The 27,313-nt window shown below is 44.4% G+C and overlaps 1 protein-coding gene across 8 annotated transcripts in view; it reads right to left on the reverse strand.

Annotated features, from left to right (window-relative positions):
• Positions 1 to 25,284, reverse strand: part of ARHGAP17 (Rho GTPase activating protein 17) — a 93,635-nt gene extending 68,351 nt beyond the window's left edge. For all 8 annotated transcript variants that reach the window (XR_013524738.1, XR_013524737.1, XM_002755978.7 and 5 more), the window contains exon 1: positions 25,099 to 25,284. Coding sequence is in view for 6 of the 8 variants with exons in the window: in XM_002755978.7 (XP_002756024.1) it covers positions 25,099 to 25,151 (53 nt within the window). In the remaining 2 variants the exon portion in view is untranslated. The remainder of the gene's footprint in view (positions 1 to 25,098) is intronic.
• Positions 25,285 to 27,313: the final 2,029 nt, after the last annotated feature.

Below are 27,313 nucleotides of genomic sequence, written 5' to 3' on the forward strand. Positions count from 1 at the left end.
GGCAAATGAAATGGAATCTATTTGCTATCCCTGCTATAATCACGTGGCCTGTCTCAAAGCTCCACCACCGATTCTTGCTTATGGCAAAGTCTGAAAGAAATCTCCCTTCTGCCACCAACCACCTCAGTGGCCTCTCGGGAATTCCTAGTGCCTCATTCCCCAGCCTGCTCCAGTCACTCATGGTACCTGCTTGGACCCGGAGACAGCTGAGTTTGAGATTTTAAAATTTGTTTAAGCAGGCAAAAGTATGTGAGAAATATTTTGTAAAATATTGCAATGCAGACAGTACATTCAAACTGAGCTACTAAGGGAAAGGAGCTCGGGAGGAGTGCAGTTTATTGCTCTGGTGAGGCAGCCAGAGGCTAGGGGAAGCTGAAAAGCTACACAGAAAATCCAGAGCAAAAGTACCAAGGCCAGGCCACAGTGTCAGGGGCTCGGCTCCACACCTCAGCTCTGACTCAGTGGGCTGGTGGGGAGGCACAAAGCGTTTGAAGACAGGTTGTGCAGGCTCCCTTCCAAACTAGGTCAGCACATTTGGACTTTGACAAGCATATCACCATAAAAACAGGTTATAAATGATTATTAAGTTCTCAGTCCAACTTATAAGGAATCATTCTTCTCATAGATTGTCTAAGAGATGGCCCTGGCAGGAACCTATTGATTGTTTGAGCCACTCAGAAAAAGAGTTAAAAAAAAAAAAAAAAAGGAGTGAAAAAATATTTAGGAGGTAACAATGGTTCTTAACCAGAGCTACACATGACAGTCCCGGCGGGGGGTGGGGGGGGGCTGCGGGGGGGCTCTGAAAATAATACAGGTGATGATGCTTACACGAAATGGCCAGAATGGGACTTTATAGAGGCAGAATCTACAAAGGCAGAAAGTAGATGAGTGGCTGGTTTTAGGGGTTAGGGATTGGGGATTAACTGTAAAGGAGCATGAAGGCTCTTATTTGGGGTGACAAAAATGTTCTACAACTGGGTTGTGGTGATGGTTACACAACTCTATAAATTTACTACGAATCACTGAAGTATACACTTAAAATGAGACATTTTTTGAAATATATCAGGTACAGAAAGATGTATACCACATGTTCTTATTCATATATGGAAGCCAAAAAATAATAATCTCGTAAAAGCAGAGAGTAGAATTGTGATTATGAGAGGCTGGGAAGTACAGGGTGAAGGGGAGATAGGGAGAGGTTAATGGACAGGGATATGTAACTATAACTAGATGGGAGGACTAAGTTCTAGTGTTCTATAGCACTGTAGGGTGAATACGGCTAACAATAACTTAGTGTGTATTTTCAAAAAACTAGAAGAGGATTTTGAATGTTCACAATATAGACACAAATGTTCAAGGTGATGGATATAATTATGCTGATTTGATCATTACACATTGTAAACATATCAGAAGATCACTCTATATCCCATAAATATGTACAAATATTACAGTCAACTAAAAGAGAAAAATTGGTAAATTTTATGATCTATGAAATATACCTCATAATAGGCCAGGTGCAGTGGCTCATTCCTATAATCCTAGCACTCTGGAAGACCAAAGTGGGAGAATCACTTGATCCCAGGAGTTCAAGATCAGCCTGAGCAAAATAGGGACACCTCCATCTACACAAAAAATAAAAAACTTAGCCAGGTGTGGTGGTGCACATTTGTAGTCCTGGCTACCTGGGAGGTTGAAGTGGGAGGACTGTTTGAGCCCAGGAGGTCAAGACTGCAGTGAGCCGCGATCGTACCACTGCACTCCAGCCTGGGCAACAAAGCAAGATCTTGTCTCAAAAAAATAAATTAATTAAATAAATTAGCTGGGCACGGTGGTGAGCACCTGTAGTCCCAGCTACTTAGGAAACTTAGGTGGGAGGATCATTTGAGCATGGGAGGTGGAGACTGCAGTGAGCCAAGATCACACCACTGCATTCCACCCTGGGCAAGAGAGTGAGACCAGTCTCCCCCAAAAATATAAATACACACACACACACACACACACACACACACACACACCCCTCTTTTATAAAGCTGTCAATAATAATACTGATGCTTGGAACTCAACCTAAAACAAATGAACCAGAATTTCTGGAAGTGGGGGCTGGCTTTTTGTTTTAAAGCTCCCCAGGAGAACTCCAAGCAAAGACAGCACTGAGAACCACTGCAAGGAGGTTCAGGTAGCAACAGCTGGCAGGTGGCAGAGTGAGCGGCAGGACAGACTAGAAGGGCCTAACGCACTGCGGCACTGTAGTCTCCAGGGTTCCCGTGCACTAGGCCATAAAGCACATCAGAAGGAGTTCTGATGTTCATGATTCACAACTGGCTTTACTCTGTTGCCTTCGCAGGCAGAGTAAACTCAGTTGTAAAAAACACAGTGATACCAGATTCTAAGTTTCACTTCCAGCAAAGAATAAGAATGCAGGATATAGCCAGAACTAAGAGTTAGGGCTCTGGAGTCAAACAGACCAGACTGAATCGCAAGGCTGGACGTTCGCAGGTGCACCTTACTAACTGACATTTCCTCCACTGCGAAATGGGAATAATCATAACCAAAAATAATAATAATGCCGCCACCACAGTGGTTGTTTAGGAACACTGTCTTATATACTTCATTTAATGTGCTTGGTGGCACCTACTGAGGGCTCATGGAGTGTTAGCTGTTCTGAGAATTACAACAAATAACAACCACCTTCAGATAAATCCCAAGTCTTATCTAAGAATGACCTTTCAAAACTTACCAAGTTGTTCTAGCTTCTCTCTGGAAGAAGTTACTGTCGAGCCCAGACTACACAAAGACAAAAAGCTAGTCAGATTTAGAGCAAGAGCAGGAGCAGGGCAGGACGTTCAATGAAAACAAAGGGTTGGTTGTGATAACACCGTGTGGGACGGCACCAAAGAGAATCACAGGCACACAGTAAACAGAAACTCAGGGACAGAATACGTGGAGAGTTAGCGAACCCTGCGTCACAAACTAATGTCTTCAGCTGCTGGGCTTCCCACCACTGCTAAAGAGGCTAAAGAAACACCCACACCAGCGAATCTCAAGAGAAGCGAAAGCAAGTCTCCAAGTATAAATCATCCATCCAAGGATGGACTTGCTGAAAGATACTCAGATTTCAGATCTTTGTTCATGCAGACAGTATTTATGGAGCTCCCACTAAATATAAAGAACTGAGAAAGAAAAAAGGAGACAGAAATGATACACAGTCCCCACCCCTGAGGAGCTTGTGAGAAAGAAATGTCCACAATCATCCTTGAGGAGAGCACTTTGGGGCACAGGTAGAAGAGTGATGAACTGTGTGGCCAGGAAAGCAGGGAAACCATCCACGTGGACCTCAGATAAGTCACGACAACCAAAGAGCATGGGGAGAAGGGGTTTGGGGATCAATGTGTAGGGGATAGAACAGGAGGTGGGGATGTGGCTGCAAAGAAAGGCTTTGCCTGCCAGGGAACGCGGGGGCAACAGGGAGCCACTGATGGTTTTTCAGTAATAGAATAGCAAAAGGTTTGAGTGTCAGAATGAAAAGTCGAATAGCAGGGTACAGGATGGAGGTAGGGAGAACTCCTGGAGGCTTCTGTGGCTATCTAGAGGAGAGACAAGAGCACAGACCCAGAGCCCAAATGGTCATCCTGGCCAATGACATGCAGCTATTTTAACAGAAACAGTACAGCAGAATCTGACTATAAACAGCCAACTTGAAAAAAAGTACAAGAAAAATTCATAACTATGATGCTCTCTGTTCAAGAAAATAATCAAACATAAAAACTGGAATTGGTGGATCATAACATGTGTAATCAGAAAGTTTTTGTTATTGTTTGTTTGTTAGAGACAGGGTCTCACTGTTGCCCAGACTCTGAAAAGCAATGGTGTGATCATAACTCATGTTAGCCTCCAAATCCTGGGTTCAGCAATCCTTCTGTCTCAGCCTGCCAAGTAGCTGCGACTACACGTACACACCACCACATTCATCTAATTTTTGTATTTTTTTGTTCAGACAGGTTCTCGCTATGTTTTCCTCATGGGTCTCAAACTCCTAGCCTCAAGTGATCCTCCTGCCTCAGCTAAAATCCTTTTTTTTTTTTTTTTTTTTTTTGAGAAAAGGTCTAAAATCTTAAAGGCTCATTGTAGGCATGAGCCACTGTGCCCAGCCAAAAGAGTTATCTAATACCAAATTTCTAATACTAAAATTTAAAAAAAAGTAGTATTTTGCATTTATACATTATTTTGTTATGAAAGCACTTTCACCTATATTATTTCATTATAATAGGCTGGTTCAAAAGTAATTGTGGCTTTTGCCACTAAAAGTAACAGGCAGTTAGAATACAGGTGGCTCACACCTGTATTCCCAGCACTTTGGGAGGCTGAGGTGGGCAGATCACCTAAGGTCAAAAGTTCGAGACCAGCCTGACGAACATGGTGAAACCCCATTTCTACTAAAATACAAAAAAAAATTAGCTAGGCATGGTGGCGGGTGCCTGTAATCTCAGCTATTCAGGAGGGTGAGGCAGGAGAATCACTTGAACCCAGGAGGCAGAGGTTGCAGTGAGCTGAGATTGAGCCACTGCTCTCCAGCCTGGGTGACAGAGTAAGACTCTGTCTCCAAAAATAAATAAATAAAATAAAATAGTAATGGGCAAAAACATGTACCCATGTAGGGCAATTTTTATTATCCCTGTTTCATGGGTGTGCAGGCAGACACCCATTAAATGAATTACATAATGTGAACCAGTCTTTGAAACTTCAGAAAGAGAACCTTCAAGGTCATGGACCAAAGTTAGGATTCTCTTACATTTGCAAGCCACATTCTGGTCCTAGTTCCACCACAAACTAACTGTAGCATCTAAAAATACATCCCTTAACCTTTCTGCCCTTAGTTTATTTATATTTGCATTACCATTCTCACAGGACTTTAAAGAGACTACAATAAAACAGCAAAGGAGGGAACATTTTGAAACCTTCCAAACTGAGCTTTGCAAATGTAGGACTGTAACTCTACAAACAACAAATGTTGTACAGTTTAAACAGGCACCTAGTGCTGAAAATTTGAATAATGGTGGCCCCTCTGCAATTCTATAATGAACATACATCATAGATGTGGCCCAGAAAGTTTCATGCTTAGTGTGGTGCACAAAATGAAGGGGAAATATTCACCTGGAAAGTCAGGGCAAGGCAGGTTCTGAGGGATGATAGGTAGATTCTGGGTGGGGAACACCGTAAATCTCCACTTGCCCTTTTCTAAAGGTCAAAGAAAAGAGTGCCTGATGCATAAAAGGACTCTGTAAGTACTTTAAAACAGAAATGATTGTTTTTTTAACAAGGCATTTTGTCAAAAAGATATTCAGAATAATTAAGCCTTAACTGAGCGGAGCTGTATAGCCCATGACCAAATTCAATCACGGGCTGGTGTCATGCACACTTTGCCACTAACTTTTCATTTGGTTAGTCACTGAACAAATATTTTTGAGTTTCCTTCCATGAGACATCATGAGTAAGATAGGGCCCCTGCTCTGACAGAGCTCAAGGACTATCAAGGAAAATAAGCCATTATACTCCAGTGCAAGGACGCTCCAACAAGGAATTGCAGAGTCCCCTGGGAGTTGTCACTATCACCACAGCTCACATTTATTGAGCTCATATCGCATGCTCGGCACTGTTTGAGTGCTTTGCAAGAATTGATTCCCTGAAAGTTCCCACTAACTCTGCAGGATAAGTATTATTATCCCCATATTACAGATGAAGAAGCTGATGCATCCAGGGAACTTAAGTGATTGCCCAAGGTTTCCCAGCTAGGCTCTGCATCTGAGCAATATTACTTCACAGACCCTGTTTTTAACCACCTAATACACGCTTTACACGTATTAACCCACCTAATCCTCAAGACAACCATGAGATTGACACTACTATTATACCCTGTATTAGTCTGTTCTCACATTGCTAATAAAGACATCCCCAAGACTGTAATTTACAAAGAAAAGAGGTTTAAGTGACTCAGTTCAGCAGAGCTTGGGAAGCCTTAGGAAACTTACAATCATGGTGGCAGGGGAAGCAAACACGCCCTTCACATGGCAGCAGAAAGGAGAAATGCCAAGCAAAAGCAGGGAAAGTCCTTATAAAACCATCAGATCTCATGAGAACTCACTCGCTATTACTAGAACACATAAGAGTAACAGCCCCATAATTAAATTACCTCCCACCTAATCTGTTTCACAACATGTGGAGATTATGGGAACTACAATTCAACAGTGAGATTTGAGTGACGACACAGTCAAACCATATCATACTCCTTTTAGAGATTAGAAACCTAGGCACAGAGAAGCTCATTAAATTGTTGTGGGTTACAGACATGACAGGAGGGGCCCTGAATGCAGATCCGGGATACCAGAAAGACATCCTGACACTGGTGATGACTTCTGAGACCTGCTGGATGGGTTGGAAACCCGGAGGCTGGACAGTACAAGAACACCTAGGGCAGGGAGAAGAGAGGGAAGAGAGAGCAGGGAGGAGCAGATGCAGGTGACATGGCTGGAGGAGAACCCCGCCCCGTTTAAGTTCAGGTACATAAGATCTGCTGAAGATTGTGAACAAACTTATTTGCTGATTTCATGAGTGACTAAGTGAAAGCTTTCAGTATTCTGGGCCTTGTGTTGAGTAGGAGGCAGCAGCAATCCACTGCCAGGGTGGGCAGGAGAGCCGAGGGCCAGCCCCCACTATAGGCCATCAGGTGTGCAGAGCCCGCTGAAGGACTATGGAAACCACAGAGAGGAACTCTGTTGGACTCCTGGCCTTCAAATGAGTACCAGACAGCAAATGTAAAAAGAAAAAAATCTGGCCGGGCGCGGTGGCTCAAGCCTGTAATCCCAGCACTTTGGGAGGCTGAGGTGGGTGGATCACAAGGTCAAGAGATCGAGACCATCCTGGTCAACATGGTGAAACCCCGTCTCTACTAAAAATACAAAAAATTAGTTGGGCATGGTGGCGTGTGCCTGTAATCCCAGCTACTCAGGAGGCTGAGGCAGGAGAATTGCCTGAACCCAGGAGGCGGAGGTTGCGGTGAGCCGAGATTGCGCCATTGCACTCCAGCCTGGGTAACAAGAGTGAAAACCCGTCTCAAAAAAAAAAAAAAGAAAGAAAAAAATCTTCAGAGAGGCTGTTTAAAGAAAGGAAAGGACGAAAGGAAAAACAGGCTTGCCTTGGGCAATGAAAGAACAAATAAAACTGCACTTACTTTAGTTCTCTATAGACAAACCTTTTCTTCTTTTTTTAAGAGACCGAGGTCTTGCTACGTGGTCCAGGTTGGCTTCAAACTCCTGGGCTCAAGCAATCCTTCCACCTCAACCTCTCCAGTATTTGGGATTACAGGTACAAGCCACCTACTTCTTAATAAGTACACCAGAGACGTTTTTACTGAATGGCTTTCAGCACAGTAGTTTTTAACTGCTAAGACTTAAAAAAATTTAACATTTCAGTGGATTTTATTTTTGTAGGGGAGGGAAATAAATACGTCTTCAGTCAACCATCTTAACTAAAATGTCTCCCAAAATGTCTTAAGTCCCTCTCCTCACTGGAGAATTTTCCTACCATCAGTAATTTCAGGAACCCACCAGTGGAATAACAGTTAAATTTGTTGTGCCATAACACGTTATTATGATAATTGCATTCCTAAGAATTTACCAACACTCAAATTATAAAATCAGTTGATCCAATGGCAGGAGGAGGAGTATTCAGGGGCTGGAACATTCGTGAAGGAATTTCTTCAGCATTACCAGGCAAATCCAGCATTTCGTCACATCTGGACATTGCTCCAACAGGATATTGGTCTTTTCTTATCATCAGAAGCACTCTTATTAATGAGAACATCTTATGCATGGGCGTCTCCTTTGCCACCCACAACTCTCAAAGCAGAATAGAAAAACACCCACTAAAGCGTGTTCAGAGGGTGCCCTCCCTCCCCACCAAGCAAGGTGCTAGCTCCTTGTAGGGGGATAAAGTGGCTAAGAGCAAGTATTCAGGGAGTCAAAGCCCAGTTCACTACCTAAGCACTGGGTAACTATGGGCCGATTACTTAGCATCTCTGTGTCTCCATTTCCTTTCCCATAAAAAGGGAGACATTAAGGATATCTAACTTACAGAATTGGAAGGATTAAAAGAGATCATTTAAGCAAAGTGCTGGTTCCTAGAAAGCTCAAAAATTCCTGGCATAGTGGCTCACACCTATAACCCCACAGCACTTTGGAAGGCTGAGGCAGGAGGATTGCTTGAGGCCAGGAGTTGGAGACAAGCTTAGGCAACACAGGGAGACCCTGTATCAACTAAAAAAAAAAAAAGGATTTTGTTCTTTGTCTAGACTATGGAGAAATCATGTCACACAAGTTGCTCAATCTCCCTGTGCTTCTGTTTCCCACCTATAAAAGGCATTAACACTATACGGACTCTACAGGGTTTGGTGGGTATTAAACAAGTCAATACACAACTAGCACTTGGACTAGTGTAAGGCACCCAGTACACAACGCATCTTCTCTATCATTATCACAATTATTACCCAATACACATGCAGATGCATCTTCTCTATCATTATCACAATTATTTCTTTGGCAGATCTCTCTGGCTGCAGTGTGGAATATATGGGGGAAAGACATGCTGGCAGGTAGGGAAACCGAGGGGGAGAATCTGAATAGTTCCAAGAACACAAGATCCAAGTGAGACAGACAAGGGCCCACACTAAACAGTGGGCAGGGAGAGAAGGGCACAGAGAGCCACTGTAAAGGAGAAAGGAACAGGACTCCGTGACATGGGAGTCGACAGGAAGTGAGGGGGAGGAGCTGAGGATGACCACCAGGTTTCTGCCTTGAGGGACTGCTGGATAATAGGCGTTTTTTCCTCACCAAGAGAGAAACACTGCAGTGAGGTGAGCTCTGGAAATGCTGGGTGAAGGGATCTGTTGCACATTCAGATAGAGATGTCCAGTTCGCTTTTTTCTAGATGGTTCTGAAGCACAAGAGAGGCATCTGGTCCAGAAATGCAGTGCCCACTGTGAGGACCAGCAGCAAATACAGATCTGGGGGAGTTCACACAGAAGCAGACCCTGCAGAGAAGATGGAGGTGGAGGATGGAGGCCCTGGGACACAGTGGAAGGACAGACAGGACAGGGGACAGAAAAGGAGCCCCAGTGAAGGCAGGAAAGGAGCCAGGAGCGAGGTGCAGACGAAGCATGGATGAGGGACTGGCTGAGGATGCAAACTGGGCCCCTGGCACAGGGAAGGCAGGGATAGGAGAGTGGGAGGAGAGGGCCACAGGAAGCTAAGACACAGAGCGTGGATGACAGATGAAGGGGCGAAGCCCCAGAAGGGGAAGCTGAGAAAAGCCTGACCATCATGAGCAGCCAAGAAGAAACAGGCAGCAGAGGGAGGGAGGTGGAAGGCGCATGGCACAGATGGGAGGCCGACAAGGCAACGCCCGGGACAGCAGCACAGGTGGCAGGGCCTGGACAGAGGGCGGACCTGGACAGAGGGCGGGGTCCTGACAGGCGGGCAGTGACAGCGACCGTGACCAAAGGTCAGCCTGGGCCTCAGACACTGGGGAATGGTAACCATGTCCAGTTTTTTCTAGAAATTCAGAGGCAGGTCATCCGAGGAGAGCGGGTGTATCTGGGATAGGGTGGAGTGGGTTTCAGAAAAGTGAAAGTCTGGCTAAAGCACTCGGGAAAACAAGACAGAAAACTTAGCCAAGCACTGAACGGCAGCATTCATTCAGCCCAGCTGAGCTGGGAGGCCATGAAATGCTGGCAGCCCCACACTGCATGACTGCATGATCTTTCTGGGCCACGCCCCCACATCCCAGGTACAGAAGTCAAGAACCCAAAAAGAAGAACAAATCAGGCTGTTATTCTGCAGAACAGGTGAAAGAAAAAGGCCAGGTAGACAGAGGCTTGGGAGTCAAAGAGTAACCCACATGCCTGACCCAGTCAGAGAAGGAAGGGGACCAACCCAGGGCGGGAAGGACTGTGTGGGAAAGAGGAGGCTGAAAGGAGGGGAGATCGCAGGTAGAGGGAGGACAAGGGACCAAGGTGAAGACCTTTGAGGTGCTTCTTAAACCACAGTGGCAAATGTCTTTCTGGAAAGAATGCCAGTGCAAATTCCCACCAGCAGCACAGGACACAGCCCCCATCAGCTCTCCCGGGACAGAAACGTCTCATTATTCTGAACTCTGCCAATTTCATGAGTGAAAAGTGGAGCCTGGAAGCTTTGCATTTCTTCATTGACTTAGAATTTTTTAAACCGTCTCACAGATTTCCTGGTCACTGGTATTTCATCTGAGAAGTTTCTGTCTATGGTATCTGCTCATTAGAGTGGAGTTCTTACAATTATTAGAGAACCTTATACATTCAGGAAATTAAACTCTGTGGTGGATGCTCTCAGTTTTTTCAATTTTTCATTGTTATAAATTTAATTTTGATATAATAAAACAGACAGAAGTGTACTTATTATGTGGTTAAATCTGCAGGTGCTTTTAAAAAAATCTATTCTTTTTGGAGACGGCATTTCACTCTGTCACCCAGACTGGAGTGCAGGGTCACTATCATGGCTCACTGCAGCCTCGGGCTCCTGGGCTCTAATAATTCTCCTACCTCAGCCTCCTGAAATTGCTGGGACTACAGGGGTGTGCCACCTCACCCAGCTAATTTTTCCAAAATTCCTTTTACAGACACAGGCCTCTCTATGTTGCTTAGGCAGGGCTCAAAACTCCTGGCATCAAATAACCCTCCTGCCTCACATCCCAAGCAACTGGGATACAGGTGCAAGTCACACATCCCACCTACAGGCTATCTTTTATTGTTCTTTCTCCACATTTTTATGCCAAAGAATGCAGTACATTCCACAATAAGCTACATTTTCTTGTGTTTATTTTGTGGTTTTATTTTTTTACATGAAGGCTTTAACACATTTAGAATGTATTTTGGCATAGAGCAGTGAGGTGAAGGCTAGCCTGGCTATTTTCCCCAGTGCTGACCTGCTGTGTCAGACTGTATGTCCTCACTATCTCCTGAGGCCTCCCTAGCACACGCCACCTTCTTAAACACAGCAGGGCTTGCTCCTGGTGGTATCCAGAGCTGTCTCGCACATATGGGAGCACAGCAGAGAGACTGACTGAGCCAAGGTCACAGACGAAGTGAGTAAACAGCACAGACAAGATCTCATGTCCTCAGACTCAAGTCCAATACACTTTTCACTACAATGCAACTGCCCTAAAGCAGTTTTAGGTTGATTAAACCCTAAGTTTTGAAAACTGAATTAACTAACTGCCAAGAAAGCCAATTCTTAAGGGAAAGTAATTTGATGATCACTAAATCCCATCACAGAGAGAACTACATTTCTGTTTTTTAGGGAAAAGGCTCTCATCTAGAAAAAGGGTGTATTTTGGACACAGGCAGAACACCAAACACAGACATTTGAGGTGCACATCTGCAAATAACATTTCTCTAGCGAGCAGCTCCCAGCATGGGAGCTGTAACTAAGCATCACTCAGACTAGCAGGCTTTCTTGACCTGCCGATCATATAGGTGGGTTTTCTTGAATCCTGGGGGTTTTTGTCCACGAGCTTGAGGATGTCTGTGAAATCCATGAGATTATATGCAAATCTCTGTGGGGATGATTTTTTCTGGCCACAGGGGGGTATCAAAACCTCCATCAGAATAAAGCTCAAATAGCAGACACACTAAAAGTGGTGTGGTTTGAAAAGAAGAAGAAAGTTGCTTGCAAACTTCCATTGGGAACAATTCATATTACAACACTTGTATTTTAACAGGATTTCAATAGTCCTTACCATATTCCTAGAATGTTGAATAAAGGTATGATCATATGCCCTTTACCCAATATTCCTATAAACATATATAGAGCTACACAATATTTTGGAGTCTAACCAATTAAATAAGGGATGAAAGAGAAATCATTGAATTAAATAACAAAAGCAGAAACAGAAGCATAACACTGACAATATTATGTACAGAAAGTAACAAAATGATCAGTTGCATAGTTTAGTAAATAGGCACTATTCTCAATTAAAAAAAAAACCTGGAAAGCATATAAAAGATTGTACATACGAAGTGATGCGCTATGCTCATCCTGGAGACATCAATTCTCAAGGTTTAGTTCATAGATTTACTTGATCATAAATACCTGGGCTTTATTTATTTTTGTACCCTTAGAGCCTAGCCCATAGCCAATAAACATCATTTGAATAGTCCCAAATCAATCAAAATCCTACATAATTTTTTCTAGAAACCAGAAAAGATGAGAAACTCATCTTTATATAAAAGTAAGAGGGAATACTGAAGAAGTTTATTTATGTATTTTTTTAATGAGACAGGGTCTCTCTCTGTCACCCAGGCTGGAGTGCAGTGGCAGGACCATAGCTCACTGCAGCCCTGCAGCCCTGCAGCCTTCAACTTCTGGCCTCAAGTGATCTGCCCACCTCGGTCTCCCAAAGTGCTGGGATTATAGGCCTGAGCCACCGTGCTAGGCTTTAAAGCTCTTTAAAACTTTGAAGAACTGGCTGGGTGTGGTGGCTCACACCTGTAATCCTAGAACTTTGGGAGGCTGAGGAGGGCTGGTTGCTTGAGGCAGGGAGTTTGAGACCAGCCTGGCCAACATGAGGAAACCCTGTCTCTACTAAAAATACAAAAATTAGCCAGGTGTGGTGGCGCACACCTGTAATCCCAGGTACTTAGGAAGCTGAGACAGGAGAATTGCTTGAACCTAGGAGGTGGAGGTTGCAGTGAGCCAAGATTGTGCCACTGCACTCCAGGCTGCGTGACACAGCAAGAATACATCTCAAAAAAAAAAAAAATTTGAAGAACCAACCAACTTACACCTTCTATTGGATGGAAATGCATCCAGGGGCTGTGAATTTAAATATTATGAATACTTAACAAATGGATCTGAAAATAGCATTCACTAACCAAGTGATTTGAAAATAAAAGAGCTGGAGAGAGTTCTGCTAAGAATCACATAATGGTTGCCCTTTTCCAAATTTATAACAAAATAAATTTTAAGTTAAAGGATAAAATCTTCAGTGTTAGGGTTCCCCTAGGAATTCTCTATCACCTGCCTGTTATTAAGATCACTCAAGGCCAGACGCAATGGCTCATGTCTATAATCCCACCACTTTGGGAGGCCAAGATGGGAAGAATGCTTGAGGCCAGGAATTGGACACCAGCCTGGACAACACAGCAAGACTCCGCTTCTATGAAAAAAAATTTTTAAAAAAACGGATTGCTCATATGATATGTGCCCAGTGGAGTCCTCAATGAACTCCCAGGCACATCTCAGAGACTCCTTCACTTTGTGCCTGTGCCCATACCTCTTCATCCAATCACTCACTGTATCTGATCAAGTACACACACTTTGGTGTATTTCACCAAAGAACAGCTGGCCATGGTTTCAAGTGGCCACTCCAGCCCATGCATGTGAAAATATCCAATGACCACACAATATCCAAGCTGCTTGATTTATACATATTCACATTGACAGGGAACAGCTGATAGGAGCTCTGAATAATTTCTGTGCATTTCTGAACATTTATTTATTTAAAAATTTATATTAATTTGAGCATCTGTTTACTCAGTCCATGATTTTGGATTTAAACTCTTTAGGAAGTATAAATTTGGCTGAACCATGTGGAAGAACACTGCGTAACTATAGAAGAAATATTAATGAATCATTCAAGGATAGATCAAATTGTCTACTAAACCAAAAGGTATCTCTGATAAGGAAGATGTCCAAAAAAAAGAATGTGAGAAAGGAGAGGAAGAGAGAAACATCTTAGGAAAATCAAAAGGAAGTAGCCAATGCAAATAATCAATAAGCTACAATTAATGCAAAGTATCATGACAGAGGAAACACAGTCTCACAAGATGCATGGCTGACATGAACCAAATATTCTTTGTTTTTGAGACGAAGTCTCACACTGTCGCCCAGGCTGGAGTGCAGTGGTATGAGCTGGCTCACCGCAACCTCTGCCTCCCAGGTTCAAGTGATTCTCCTCCCTCAGTCTCATGAGTACCTGGGATTACAGGCGTATGTCACTATACCCGGCTAATTTTCCTATTTTTAGTAAAAACGAGCTTTCACCATGTCAGACTGGTCTCAGACTCCTGGCCGCAGGTGATCCACCTGCCTTGACCTCCCAAAGTGCTGGGATTACAGGGGTGAGAGCCACCATGCCCAGGCCTGAATATTGTTTTCACATCAAACATGCCTCTTATTTTATTTGCTATAAATAATATGCTCTATGTAAAAGACAGTTTCTTATAGAAATCTTAGATTTTTTTTGATAGAATCGGCTTCATCTCCTGGAACTTATAGTAAATCTGTACCTCCTTATGAATGTGCAAGGTTCGTTCCATCACTGCATCCATTAAGGAAAATATTTAAGAACAAGAATGCTAACTTGTTTATATTAAAATATATAAATAAATCAAAGAATGGCATTAAGATTTCACCAACAACACCTAACATCCACTAGAATAGATAAAACTGGTTATATTGAGATTATCTGTTTGTAACTCTATCGCATATTCAAGTCCCCAGGGATCAATTATATTTTCAATCCCAGCTCCTAGCACTTCACAGGTTCTCAGGAGACATTTGTTGAACTAAATTGGTAACTGAGCAATGAAATTGGTAACTAAATGTTAATTCCATGACAATTAAACAAATGACACATACAGAAAACTCATACAAAGAAATGCAAATGTAAGAACATATTCATTTTCACCTTAGTGGAAAAAATGTAAATAGATAACAAATTTTTTAAAGACAATATCTAATGCAACTAAGGTGATGGTAAAATGTGATTCATAATGTCATGCATAAACACAAACATTATTGCACATCGCTTTCTGCACTACAAACTAAAAGATGGCATTATCATCTTAGAAGACAACTTGGCAATACAATCATGAACATTCTAAGTATTAATTTATAGGAAATGAAATGATTTTAACCTCTAGAGAATTCACCAGGAAAAAGTAATTTGAGGTGAACAGCTCTAATCATTAAAACGATGACTGACCATGTCAAACAGGAGGCTGGGGAATTGTGTAGATGCAATCCAGCTCAAGCCAGCTAAAATGGAAGACAAACTGGACTCCAGGTGAAAAATAATGAGCACCTAATTAAGGTAACAGGAAGGAAGGCCTCTGGGACGCAAAGATGAAGTCAAAAGATAAACAAGGCCAGGTGCGGTGGCTCTCACCTATACTCCCAGCACTTTAAGAGGCCAAGGCAGGCGTCCTGAGGTAAAGAGTTCGAGACCAGCCTGGCCAACATGGTAAAATCCTGTCTCTACTAAAAAAAAAAAAAATTTTTTTGAGACACAGTTTCGCTCTTGTTGCCCAGGATGGCATGATCTCGGCTCACTGTAACCTCCGCCTCTTGGGTTGAAGCGATTCTCCTGCCTCAGCCTCCCGAGTAGCTGGGATTACAGGCATGTACCACCATACCTGGCTAATTTTGTATTTTAGTAGAGACGGGGTTTCTCCATGTTAGTCAGGCTGGTCTCGAACCCCTGACCTCAGGTGATCCACCCACCTCGGTCTCCCAAAGTGCTGGGATTACAGGTGTGAGCCACCACGTCCGGCCTAAACATTTTTTTTTTAAATCAGCTGGGTGTGGTGGTGTGTGCCTGTGGTCCCAGCTACTCAGGAGGCTGAGACAGGAGAATCGCTTGAACCCAGGAGGTGGAAGTTGCAGTGAGCCAAGATCAGGCCACTGCACTCCAGAATAAATGAATGAATGATTGATTGAATGAATGAATAAATAGGCAGAATTTCCAGATCACAGAGATCACCTAACTCTGAGATGATGGTGGAGAAAGAAGGGGACTGACAGGTGGCTAGGGAGGGTGCATTTAATGCCCCACAGCAAGGGTCACATACTTCTTATCGAGTGCCAGAGGGTAAATACCATAGGCCTTGTGGACCATATGGGTCACTGTTGCAACTATTCAATCCTGCCACTGTAGTGAGTGGTTGTGTTCCAATAAACTCTTTTTTTTTTTTTTTTAACAAAACAGGCAGTGGGCTGGATTTACCCTGCAGGCCAAAGTCTGGTGACCCATGCACTAGAAGACAGAGGGAAATGAAGTCCATTTGAGGAAAAAGTTCATGTATTCGATTTTAGCAGAGACGTTCGAGAGAGAGATGGCAACATCATTCTAGGGATAAAGAGACACCAGGGCTGAAGGCATAAAACTGTCACCATGAGTTGACAGTTATGGGGCTGAGATCACCCATGGGAATGGTCTGAGAAGAAAGGAGACCAAGGACATTTCCCTGTCCCAGCATAGGAGTGGATACCCAATATTACTTCAGATCATTATGGCCCTGGAAAGGAATGAACATTACAAACTAACCTCCTTTAACTCATACTTTTTAAAAAGAGGGCTCTTATTTTTAAAGTGGGGCTTTCAGCCCCTTTTCCAAGGTAAGTTTAAAATTTCAAATTTATAGATGAAAATTTCCTACTGGCTAGAAAATAAGGCAGTTCTAAAATAAAGTGCATATCCCTTTGTTAGATTTTATTTTTATTATGAACATATAGCATGTATGTAAAGTATAATGAATAATAATAAAGCAAATGTACCCATCCACATCTCAACAAAGTAGTTCCTTACCAATGCCAGTGACAACTTACTTATTTACTTATTTAGAGACAGAGGCTCACTCTATCACCCAGACTGGAGCACAGTGACAGGATCATAGTTCACTGCAGCCTCGACCTCCCAGACTCAAGTGATCCTCCCACCTGAGCCTCCCAAGTAGCTGGGGACTGCATGCACATGCTATCATGCCTGGCTAAATTTTTTTTTTTTTTTTTTTTTTTTGTAGAGACAGGATCTTGCTATGTTGCTCAGGCTGGTCTCAAACTCCTGGTCTCAAGTGATCCTCCCACCTCGGTCTCCCAAAATGCTGAGATTTACAAGCATGGGCCACTGCACCCGGCTCACTGACAACTTTTCATACCACAAGTATTAGTCTGTAACCTAGAAACGAAAGCAGGCGGCCCACAGCCAGATAAAGCTTGCAGATGTTTTCTCTGGCCATCAGGGTTTTTTTTTTCTCCTCAGTTGCCAACATTTAAATATGAAGAAACTTCACATGGAAATCAGCACTCTGGAGTATCATTAAAAATGGAAGATGTGGCTACACTACACCCACATTCACCATGGCAACAAGTGGCTAAAACTGAAGAGCAGCTCTGCCCTCTGAATGAGCATGTACTCACCAGTTCACTGCAGTCCCCCCATTCCCTACTGACCTACAACCTCTCCCACTGCACTTATTTATTTTACCCACCCTGGCACTTGAGTTTGTGACCCCTGCTTATAATGATTGTGGTTTCCAACCTTTGGGAATATGGGAAATCTTATTTACAGTAAAAAAATTTAACAAACTCTCAATAGGTACATTATTAAAAGACAGACAAGTCCACAATCCCTATCACCACTCTGAAATCCAGAAAGTCCTAAAAAACAAGATTTCTGGGTAACTTATTTGGCAACAAAAGTTGACCTGAACTGATATTAAACTATGTATAATGTTTGTGCATACTCATTCAGTGGGAATATATGTATATATTTTGGTATACTAATAATAATGTTTGGTTAGGGGGTTTGGTCCCAGACCTCACTGGAAATATTATATAACAACAATACATGTGCATTATTACTTTTAGAAAAATCCAAAAAATTCTGAATTCTGAAACTCATCTGGCGCAATGATTCAAGATAAGGGACTGTGGGCCTACTATACTTTTAATCCCTACCTTCAAGAAAACACACCAAACAGATGAGAGTATAACATTTTTAAATGGATTTGTGCTTCCCTAATCACTACACATAATGACTGCAGGACCCTAGACCATAATGTCAAACTTTGGAGGTTTTGCCTTATACACTCTGCTGCAAAGGCAATTCCATAATAGAGTAACATGGCACTTACATATAAAGATGATGCTAAATGAACATATCCTTTTGTTTTTTGTTTTGCTTTGTTTTGTTTTGAGATGGAGTCTCATTCTGTTGCCAGGCTGGAGTGCAGTGGTGCAATCTCACTGAAACTGCCACCTCCCAGGTTCAAGTGATTCTCCTGCCTCAGCCTCCCAAGTAGTTCGGACTACAGATGCATGCCACCGTGCCCAGCTAATTTTTGTATTTTTAGTAGAGACAGGGTTTCACCATGTTGCCCAGGATGGTGTCGATCTTTTAACCTTGTGATTCACCAGCCTCAGCTTCCTAAAGTGCTGGGATTATAAGCGTGAGCCACAGCACCTGGCCGAACATATCCTTTTATGGTTCAAATTTATACATGAACATTTCCTACTGATCCATTTTTATGGTTTTACGATTCATTTCTTCCTCCAGTGAAGAATGGCTGATTTTCACTCACCTATAAATGCTTCTGGATTTCTTAACATGTAAACTACACAATAAGGCAGTGAAAGATGAGATTGAGAAGCTGCTGCAATGACACGGGATCTCTTTCCATCCCACTCCATTCAGATTGAAGCAAAGCACACATCACCTAGCCCTTCTCAGAAACACTGTTCAGCGTTCCCCTAGAAAAGGCTGAGTGGGCCAGCGCAGTGGCTCACGCCTGTAATCCTACCACTTTGGGAGGCCAAGGTGGGCGGATCACCTGAGGTCAGGGATTCAAGACCACCCTGGCCAACACGGCAAAACTCCGTTTCTTCTAAACACAGAAAAATTAGCTGGTGTACTGGCTCATGCCTATAATACTAGCTATTCACTTGAACCCAGAAGGCAGAGGTTGCAGTGAGCCAAGATCACGCCACTGCACTCCAGCCTGTGCGACAGAGTGAGACTCCATTTAAAAAAGAAAAGAAAGAAAGGAAGAAAAAGCAGAGTGAAGATCAGTGGGAGAAAAAAGACACAGTGGAGTGGGTATGGGATGCAGAATGTTACTGCTGGCAACGTAAAGATAAGGTTTGTGATCATGAAATACAGGAAGGGCTGACTCGGAAGAGGATGAGATTCATTCAATGTGGTAGCAAGGTACAGTTCTGGGATCAGTAAGTAGAGACGCATTTTGACTCAGAGAATTCATGTTGCTGGTAGTGAATCCAACTACCTGGTAAGTGATCCATTCTACCTACCTCCTAGGAGCAGAGGACTCCTAGAGGTCATTAGATCTCCGTGACCAGAATTTACAGCTGCTGTAGAATCAGAAACCTGGGTTTGGGTCCATGGCTCTATCACTTATAAGCTTGATGACCTCTTTGATCTCTGGCTTCCTCATTATTAAATCAGAAATAAATAACATCACCTGAGAGGGTTGCTGTGAGAATGCAATGAAATAAATCTATGCAAAGTGCCTAGCCCAGCAGCTTCACAAGTGCAGAAGATATTTAATAAACATTAATAAGCACTAGTCTTTCCCAGGTGAAGAGGCAGCCCAGTTCCTGTACTCAAAAGCACTTGGGATCCAGAGTCAGAGGCCCTGGACCCAAGCCATGCCTCACCCACTACTTAGGAGCTGTACAAACTTAGAAAGTCAGGTTTCCGCCTCTTTTTAGTTCTTTTTTTTTTTTTTGAGACAGTCTTGCTCTGTCACCCAGACTGGAGTGCAGTGGTGTGATCTCAGCTCACTGTAGCCTCGACTTTCCAGGCTCAGTTGATGCTCCCACCTCAGCCTCCCAAGTAGCTGAGACTACAGGTATGCTTTACCACTCCTGGCTAGTTTTTTGTATTTTTTGTAGAAAAGGGGTTTCACCATATTGCTCAGGCTGGTCTGAAATTCCTGGGCTCAAGTGATCCTCGCATCTGGGGCTCTGAAAGTGTCAGGATTACAGGTGTGAGCCAGCCGACCCCACCCGACCAGGTTTTCATCTTTGTAACAGAGAAATGATCAATGTCAGGAGGCAAAATCCAAGCCAGGTGCTTTAGTACAGCACTTTGTAAACTAAACCACCATAGAAATGTTGATGACTGTTACTATCAGACCTTTTCAAGATTTCAGTAAAGAAAGGATGAGCTGCCAGGTGCCCGGTGGCTCATGCCTGTAATCCCAGCACTTTGGGAGGCCGAGAAGGGTGGATCAGATCAAGAGATAAGAGTTTGGTCTGGTCAACATGGTGAAACCCCGTCTCCACTAAAAATACAAAACTTAGCTGGGCATGGTGGTGCGTGCCTGTAATCCCAGCTACTCAGGAGACTGAGGCAGGAGAATTGCCTGAACCCAGGAGGCAGAGGTTGCGGTGAGCTGAGATCGTGCCATTGCACTCCAACCTGGGTAACAAGAGCGAAACTCCGTCTCAAAAAAAAAAAAAAAAAAGAAAGAAAGAGAAAGGATGAGCTGTTCTCCAACAAATCCAAAGAACTGAAAATGTAGTATCAGGGTAAACTACAGGGAAAAAAAAGAAAAAGAGGGACTGTCAATTTCTGAGTCCTTCTAGACAAGCAACTGGGTGATGCAGAGAAGTATTTTGTTTAGCTGCATATAGTTTCCTAGTAGTTTAATTTGGATTAAATGACAGCTAGTTAAAATGCAGATTTCAGGAAAACTCCAAAGGTGGCCCACACTGGGCCTACATTCCCATGCAGCCCCTTTGGTGGAACATGGTCATCCAGGTCCCATGAGGCCTTCACATGGCCCAAGACACTGATTCATTTTACTGGCCTCACCCTCTAGGCATTCGAGTTTATAACCTTGGGTTATCAAAAAAATAAATAAATAAACAACAACTATTTGTGAAAGCATTCAGACCTCCAGGGGAAACTTCAGTCACTTAAGAATCAATACTCAAGGAGACACTCCCTATCAGAGCCCAGGTACTATGCTCTCCTATTGTCTCTCAAATTCTTCTCCTTGATACCTTTGTAACTTCAAGGTCTTCATCCCAGTGTACTCCTTCCTCTACAAAAGACATCATGTCCCCAAAAACAGTATCTGTGATTATCTGCATCAAAGGGTTTTCAAGACACAAAACATCTTTTCAGCAGGACTACAAAAAACACACCAGGAGCTTTATTTCCTGCCGATTACCAGCCATTACCATCCACTCTCAGTCCATATGGTTTGGGTGTGGCTCACTCCTGTCCCTTTCTAGGGAAAAGCATGTGACCCAGAAGCACTCAGAGCCAATCCTGGCACTTGGGTCACAGTGACTGGGAGATGAGCATTCTTTCCCTTTGGGACTTAGAAGACATGGGAGTCTCCCAGTGGACACGATGCCTACCTAAAGAGTGGAACCGAGGCTAGGCGCGGTGACTCACACCTGTCACCCCAGCACTTTGGGAGGCCATGGTGGATGGATCACCTGAGGGCAGGAGTTCGAGATCAGCCTGGCCAACATGGCGAAACCCTATCTCTACTGAAAATACAAAAATTAGCTGGGAGTGGTGGCACATGTCTATAGTCCCAGTCCCACTACTTGGGAGGCTGATGGGAGAATTCCTTGAATGCAGGAGGCAGAGGTTGCAGTGAGCCATGCCACTGCACTCTAGCCTGGGTGACAGAGCCAGACTCGGTCTTAAAAAAAAAAAAAAAAAGAGTGGAACCCCTGGAGAAGCCAAATCTGCAGCCACACTACTAATTGGAGACTCTTTTGGTCACTTAAGAGCCAATCAATTCCCGTCTTTGCCATGAATTGGGTTTTCTTCCCACCAAAAGAGACCTAATCAATACAAGAGATATTTGAAATAAGGGCTTGAAAAGGAAGACGAGCAAAGGCGCTCAAATTTTCTCCTCTGGGAAGCTTTTGTTACCTTCCTGGATCCAATGACAGCTAGGCTTTGCTCTGTGCATTAGCCATCCCTCTTAAGCACTTATCTCATGTATATAATTATTTTTTTTGCTTGCCTATCTCCTCCACATATCTCCTGAGCTCCCTCAGGGCAGAAACCATGCCTTATTCACCTTTGATTCTTAATACCTTGGATAACAACACACAGCGTAGGCTCAACAAGTGTCTGTTTAATGTATGAATCCACAAAAGACAGGTGGACCCCTACTCCTCTTCTTTGGGACACTCCCAAAGAGACCACCTCATAAGCCTTGCCCCCGTGAGTTTCAGACCATCTTCTCAGACAGACTTATCCACCCATCTTAAGCAAATTGCATCATGAGAACTCATTCCTTCCAGGCATTACTAATTTTCCACATGTCCGTCCCCTGGAACCTTACAGTAAAATTACTCAATGGTCTTCCTTCTGAGAGTATCTCACTGCAAGACACCACCTAGAATTCCACGAACCGATAAACCAACAGGCAATGGGCAAGATATTCCTTCTCCACCTAGATCACAGGGGCAAATACAAAAAATCCCTTTGCCTTCTAGCCTTCATCTTGACCTAAAAATACCCAGAATCCTGATTCTGGGGCCAACCACCTGCTTCCACGCAGTAACAATTCTAGGCACTCTCCTACCTCCATTTATCTCCCTTAGTCCTTTCTGATTACTTAAGCAGAAACAGACACAGACATAGACACACACACACACACACACACACACACACACATCTAGGAAACCAACAGCAAGGAAGCAACAGGTTTCCCAGTAAAAACAGATGTTCTGACTTTGGGTGCATAATTGCCACACCCTTAATAGTTCTGTAACAGCTTCAGCTTCCACTGGCATCTAGCAATAAAGATTTTTAAAGAGAGTCAAAGGTCAGGCCCAGAATGACAGCCCTAGCATGAATCACCATCTACTCTATCCACTTCACATTTTCCCATACTTGGGCCCGTACCATCACGGTGATCTACTAAGAACTCAAATACCAGAATTAATGTCCACCGTACATTAACCATGGAATAGAAACCACAGCAGACCCTGGGAATCAAAGGAGACACAGCAAGGCCTTTCAACACGTTTAATCTAATAGAGAACACACACAAAGGCAGTCACAGTACAGAAAAACAGGTGCTACCCGGGATTACGATAACGCTCAGGAGAGACATCCAATCTGTGCTGAAGCATCAGAGAAGGCCTTCCAGAGGCAAAGAGACCTTTCCTAGAAGACTGAAGAATGAGCAGGAGGTGCCTAGAGAAAAGGTGTGGTGAGAGAGGCTTCCAGGAGTTCCAAGTAGATGATAACAGGTAAGAAAGCAAGACCTCCTGTGGAAACTCAAAGTAGGCAAGCATGGCCAGAATTTTAAATGTGAAGGGGCCAGGCAAGATGGCTCACACTTGTAGTTCCAGCACTTTGGGAGGCCAAGGCAGGCAGATGACTTGAGGCCAGGAGTTCAACACCAGGCAACATGGCAAAACCCCATTTCTACAAAAAATACAAAAATGAGGCAGGTGTGGTGATGGTCACCTGGAGTCCCAACTACTTGGGTGGCTGAGGTGGGAGGATTGTTTGAGCCCAAGGAAGTCAAGGCTCCAATGAGTCAAGATCGCACCACTGCACCCCAACCTAGGTGACAAAGAGAGACCCCATCTCAAAAAAAAAAAAAAAAAAAAAAAAAACATGTGAAGGGAGAAACCTCTGAGATGACTCAGGAGGTAGAGACCCTAAATAGCTTGGTAGATTTAAATCTCAGAACCTTGTATAAAAAGAGTGAATGTCCCTTACCTGTCACGAACAATGTGAAAAGAGGCCAAACTGACTATCTGACAAATTATCTTGGCACTTACTAAACACTAGTTCCACAATGCACGTTGCTCAGGACACTAACAAGGGTACGAAACTCGCAAGGAATTATCATGTGCTTTAAATTGTTCCTTGAAACATCAGCCCCCTTTACTACACGTCTACCTTCCTCTCAGCATCATTTCTTTAATTTTCCTGCAAATAACAGAAAAGTAGGTGTGTTTGGGTTTTAAGGGCAGGGATTAACCCTGAAGATAAGAAAATTAATTCTCACAATAATACGGAAGGGAATCGAAAATAATTAAAACAAGGAAACTAAGCAAAAAGATGGAGGAAATGAAACAGTAAAAGGCAAATTTAGAAAACTCAAGAGGAAGTAAAAGTATTTTCATATACTCAGAAAAAAAGAAGTGTCCCACGTGCTTCAGACAAACCAAACTCCCCTTAACTGTTAAAAAAAAAAAAAAAAAAGAAAAACTTTAACTTGAGGAGATAACCGCTGGGGGGGAATAAAAGGAAAAGTAAAACAAAAGAGCTGTAAAAAATGCATACTTCCATATCTCTTTGCTGAATAAACACTAAATTGGTACAGTACAGCCAGTTGCCCTGGAAGACCTTGAAATATTAGCCCAGATAATACAGCACATGACAGTCACTTCCAGAAACTCTCAAAAACCACAAATCATTTCTTGTTCTGAACACCTGATCTACCAACTCTGGTCTATCCTGCCAAGGAATAATCAATAACGTTTCTTGTCAAGCACTTCAGCCGTACGAAAGAAAGAGAAGCATTTGTTTCCAAACGTACAGTGAGACTTTTTAAATTGGCACAAGGTGTCTCCATAATACTTTTCTGCCAATTCCAAATTTCTAAATGTCAAGAACTGGCAGCAGCAGTCCAGTTCCTAGGAGCCCTCGTTTTGAGACAGCACCACCTCCGAATTCCCTCAAAGGGCGTTCTGAACTCACTGAGCAAATCCGACTGGCTTTCCTGACCCTCTAGCCATTTTTTGCCGCCATGCACTTACAGGAGAAGGACTCGCAACAGCGGGAGCACCCGGAAAGCCTGGGAATGCCGCCCGCCACCGCACAGTGCTCGGCACAGCGTTAGGGACAGAAGTCACTGGAGTTGAGCCCAGGGCAGCGATCTGGGCTGGCTCGGCCCCGGGAAGGGAGGAGAAGGACCAGGTCTACTCCCCGAGGCCGATGCTCCCGGGGCAGGGACAATGGGCAGGGGACCCTGCGAGGTGGCGGCGGCCCGCCCCAGCAGGTCTCAGGGGCCCGGCGGCGCGGGGAGACTAGCGGGCCGCCAGGAGCGCGGAGCTCGGGCCTCAGCACGGCACAGCCCCCGGGCCGGGGCCCCGCTAGTCGCGGGCTGGGCTGCGGCCAGGTCCGGAGCCACCGGACAGAGGAGAAGCCGTTCCCCCCTCCCCCGCCCTCCGCCCCCAGCCCCGGCGCGACCCCCGTGCGGCCCGGCGCACTCGCCTGCCCACTGTCTGGTTAGCCAGCTGCTTCATGCGGTTGAACTGCTTCTTCATGGCGGCGGTGGCGGCGGCGGCCCGCGGGGCTCGGGCCGGGCAGGGCGGGAGACAGCCTGGCAACTACTACATCGCTTCCCTGCCCAAGCGGCGGCGGCAGCTACCGCAGCGGCGGCGGAGGCTGAAGCTCCCCGGCCGGCGGCCCCGCCCTCGTCGCGTCACTTCCAGTGGCACCGCCCTCCCGCCCTCCAGATCCTGGCCGAGCCGGGCCGGGCCGAGCCGAGCCGAGCCGAGCCGAGCCGAGCCGAGCCGAGCCGAGCCGAGCCGAGCCGAGTCTAGCCGAGCCGAGTCTAGCCGAGCCGAGCCGAACCGAGCCGAGCCTACGCTAACAGCCTAACCTGACCCGGGCAAAGAGTGAGAAGGTTCCGGGGTCGCAGAATGCTAGTCCTTCTCCGCCCCGCTCCCCGACACCAGTGTCGCTCTGCCACCCTCTAGTTTATTTCAGCACATGAAAATCTGTTTCTGGCAGGGTGCGGAGGTTCAGAGCTGTAGTCTCAGCACTTTGGGAAGCTAAGGCGAGCGGATTACTTGAGGTCATGAGTTCGAGAGCAGCCTGGCCAACGTGGTTAACCTTGTCTCTACTAAAAATACAAATTTAGCCGGGCGTGGGGGTGGGCGCCTATAATTTCAACTACTCGGAAGGTTAAAGGAGGCGATTCACTGTTACTGCACTCCAGCCTGGGCAACAGAGTGAGATCCTGTCTCAAAAAAAAAGAAAAGAAAATAAAGGGCAAAGTGTGTTTTCCTTAAAACGTGCTCACACAGTCAGGGAAAGGCATTTGGGGGTTGCCCTTTTGGAGCCCTTGTGGTTGGCTGGGGCTGCATGTGGCACTAGGGAAAGGCACCAATGCAGACGGGAAGGGGGCCAACCCAGTAGGCCCTTCTGATCAAGCAGAGGCCCATGGTCACCAGAGACTGGCCCTAGTGAGGCCCCAGGCCAGGCTTCTGCATTTCCAGGCAGTGCCCTGCCCTTGGTGGGCCTCTGAGCAGGCGCTGACTAGAAACACATGGTTGTAAGTTTTTCCCTTTGTTTTAGAGATGGCATCTTGCTAAGTTGGCCAGACTGAGCTTGGATCTGACTGCACTGGACCCTTCTGTGAGCGGACCAGCTCAGTTCTATGAACCACAGCAATGTCTTCCGGTTTGGTGGCCTTGACGCCAGCTCAGACCGTTCCTTGGGGTATATGGGCAGCAATGTGGCTTCCTTCGTGAGCCACATCTCAAATGCGCTCATAAATGTCATAGAAAAGGGGAAGAGTTCCCTAACTATGGGATAAAAGAGACTGATGCCAGTTTGGAATTCTTAATATCAAAGAATGAGGAACTTCAAAATCTTTGTAGTGACCTAGGAGAGACCTAGGAAGCCTCAGAGCTTCACATACGGCAGCAGACTAAAAGTTACTCACATCAATTACAACAGAAAGAGGTAGAAATGAGCCTTCCTAAAGCAAGAAAGCAAGCACTGCAGGATCGATTGCAGAACGAGCATCCAGCTCTGGAGTCAGCACATTCAGGGGAGGCCGGGGGTTCCCATCCACACCACATCCCCTCCATTCCATGTGGTACCCATCATGCTTCAGTGTTCCACGATTATTACGTGGGTTTTTATGACTTAATTTCATCATACCAAGAAATAAACAGATTGTCCAATGAAGTTCTAAAACTTGAGTCCCCACTAGGCCATTGGAAGTATATTGCTCAGACTTATAAAGTAGAAGGAACAACTAGTTTTGATGAAAATGAAATCTACAAAGTACAAACACCAAATATTAATACCCTTAAGGAGCTCAAACAAAAAGAAATCAGGATACTGACGACCATCAACTTAAAATATCAGTAGTAGTACAGAATGTTCATCAACAGAAATTGAGGGAAATGAGTCGTAAGCATCAAGAAAATCTAAGCAACTAGGAAGAAAGGATTGAAGAATTGGAAAATTTGTTACAGCAAGGTGGCTGGCTGAGGAATTGGAGTACCTGATCTCTCTAAACTTCAAGAGAAGGAAAACACTATTCATGCAAGCTCTACAAATTGAAAAAGTAGAGTCTACCAAAACAATTGAAGAATTTGAACGTAGAAGAAAAGACAAAAATAAAAAAATTATCTTCTGGGCCAGGTGTGGTGGCTAACACCTTAATCCCAGCACTTTGGGAGGCCAAGTT

This window comes from Callithrix jacchus, chromosome 12 (genome assembly GCF_049354715.1).
Source record: "Callithrix jacchus isolate 240 chromosome 12, calJac240_pri, whole genome shotgun sequence".
NCBI lineage: Eukaryota > Metazoa > Chordata > Mammalia > Primates > Cebidae > Callithrix > Callithrix jacchus.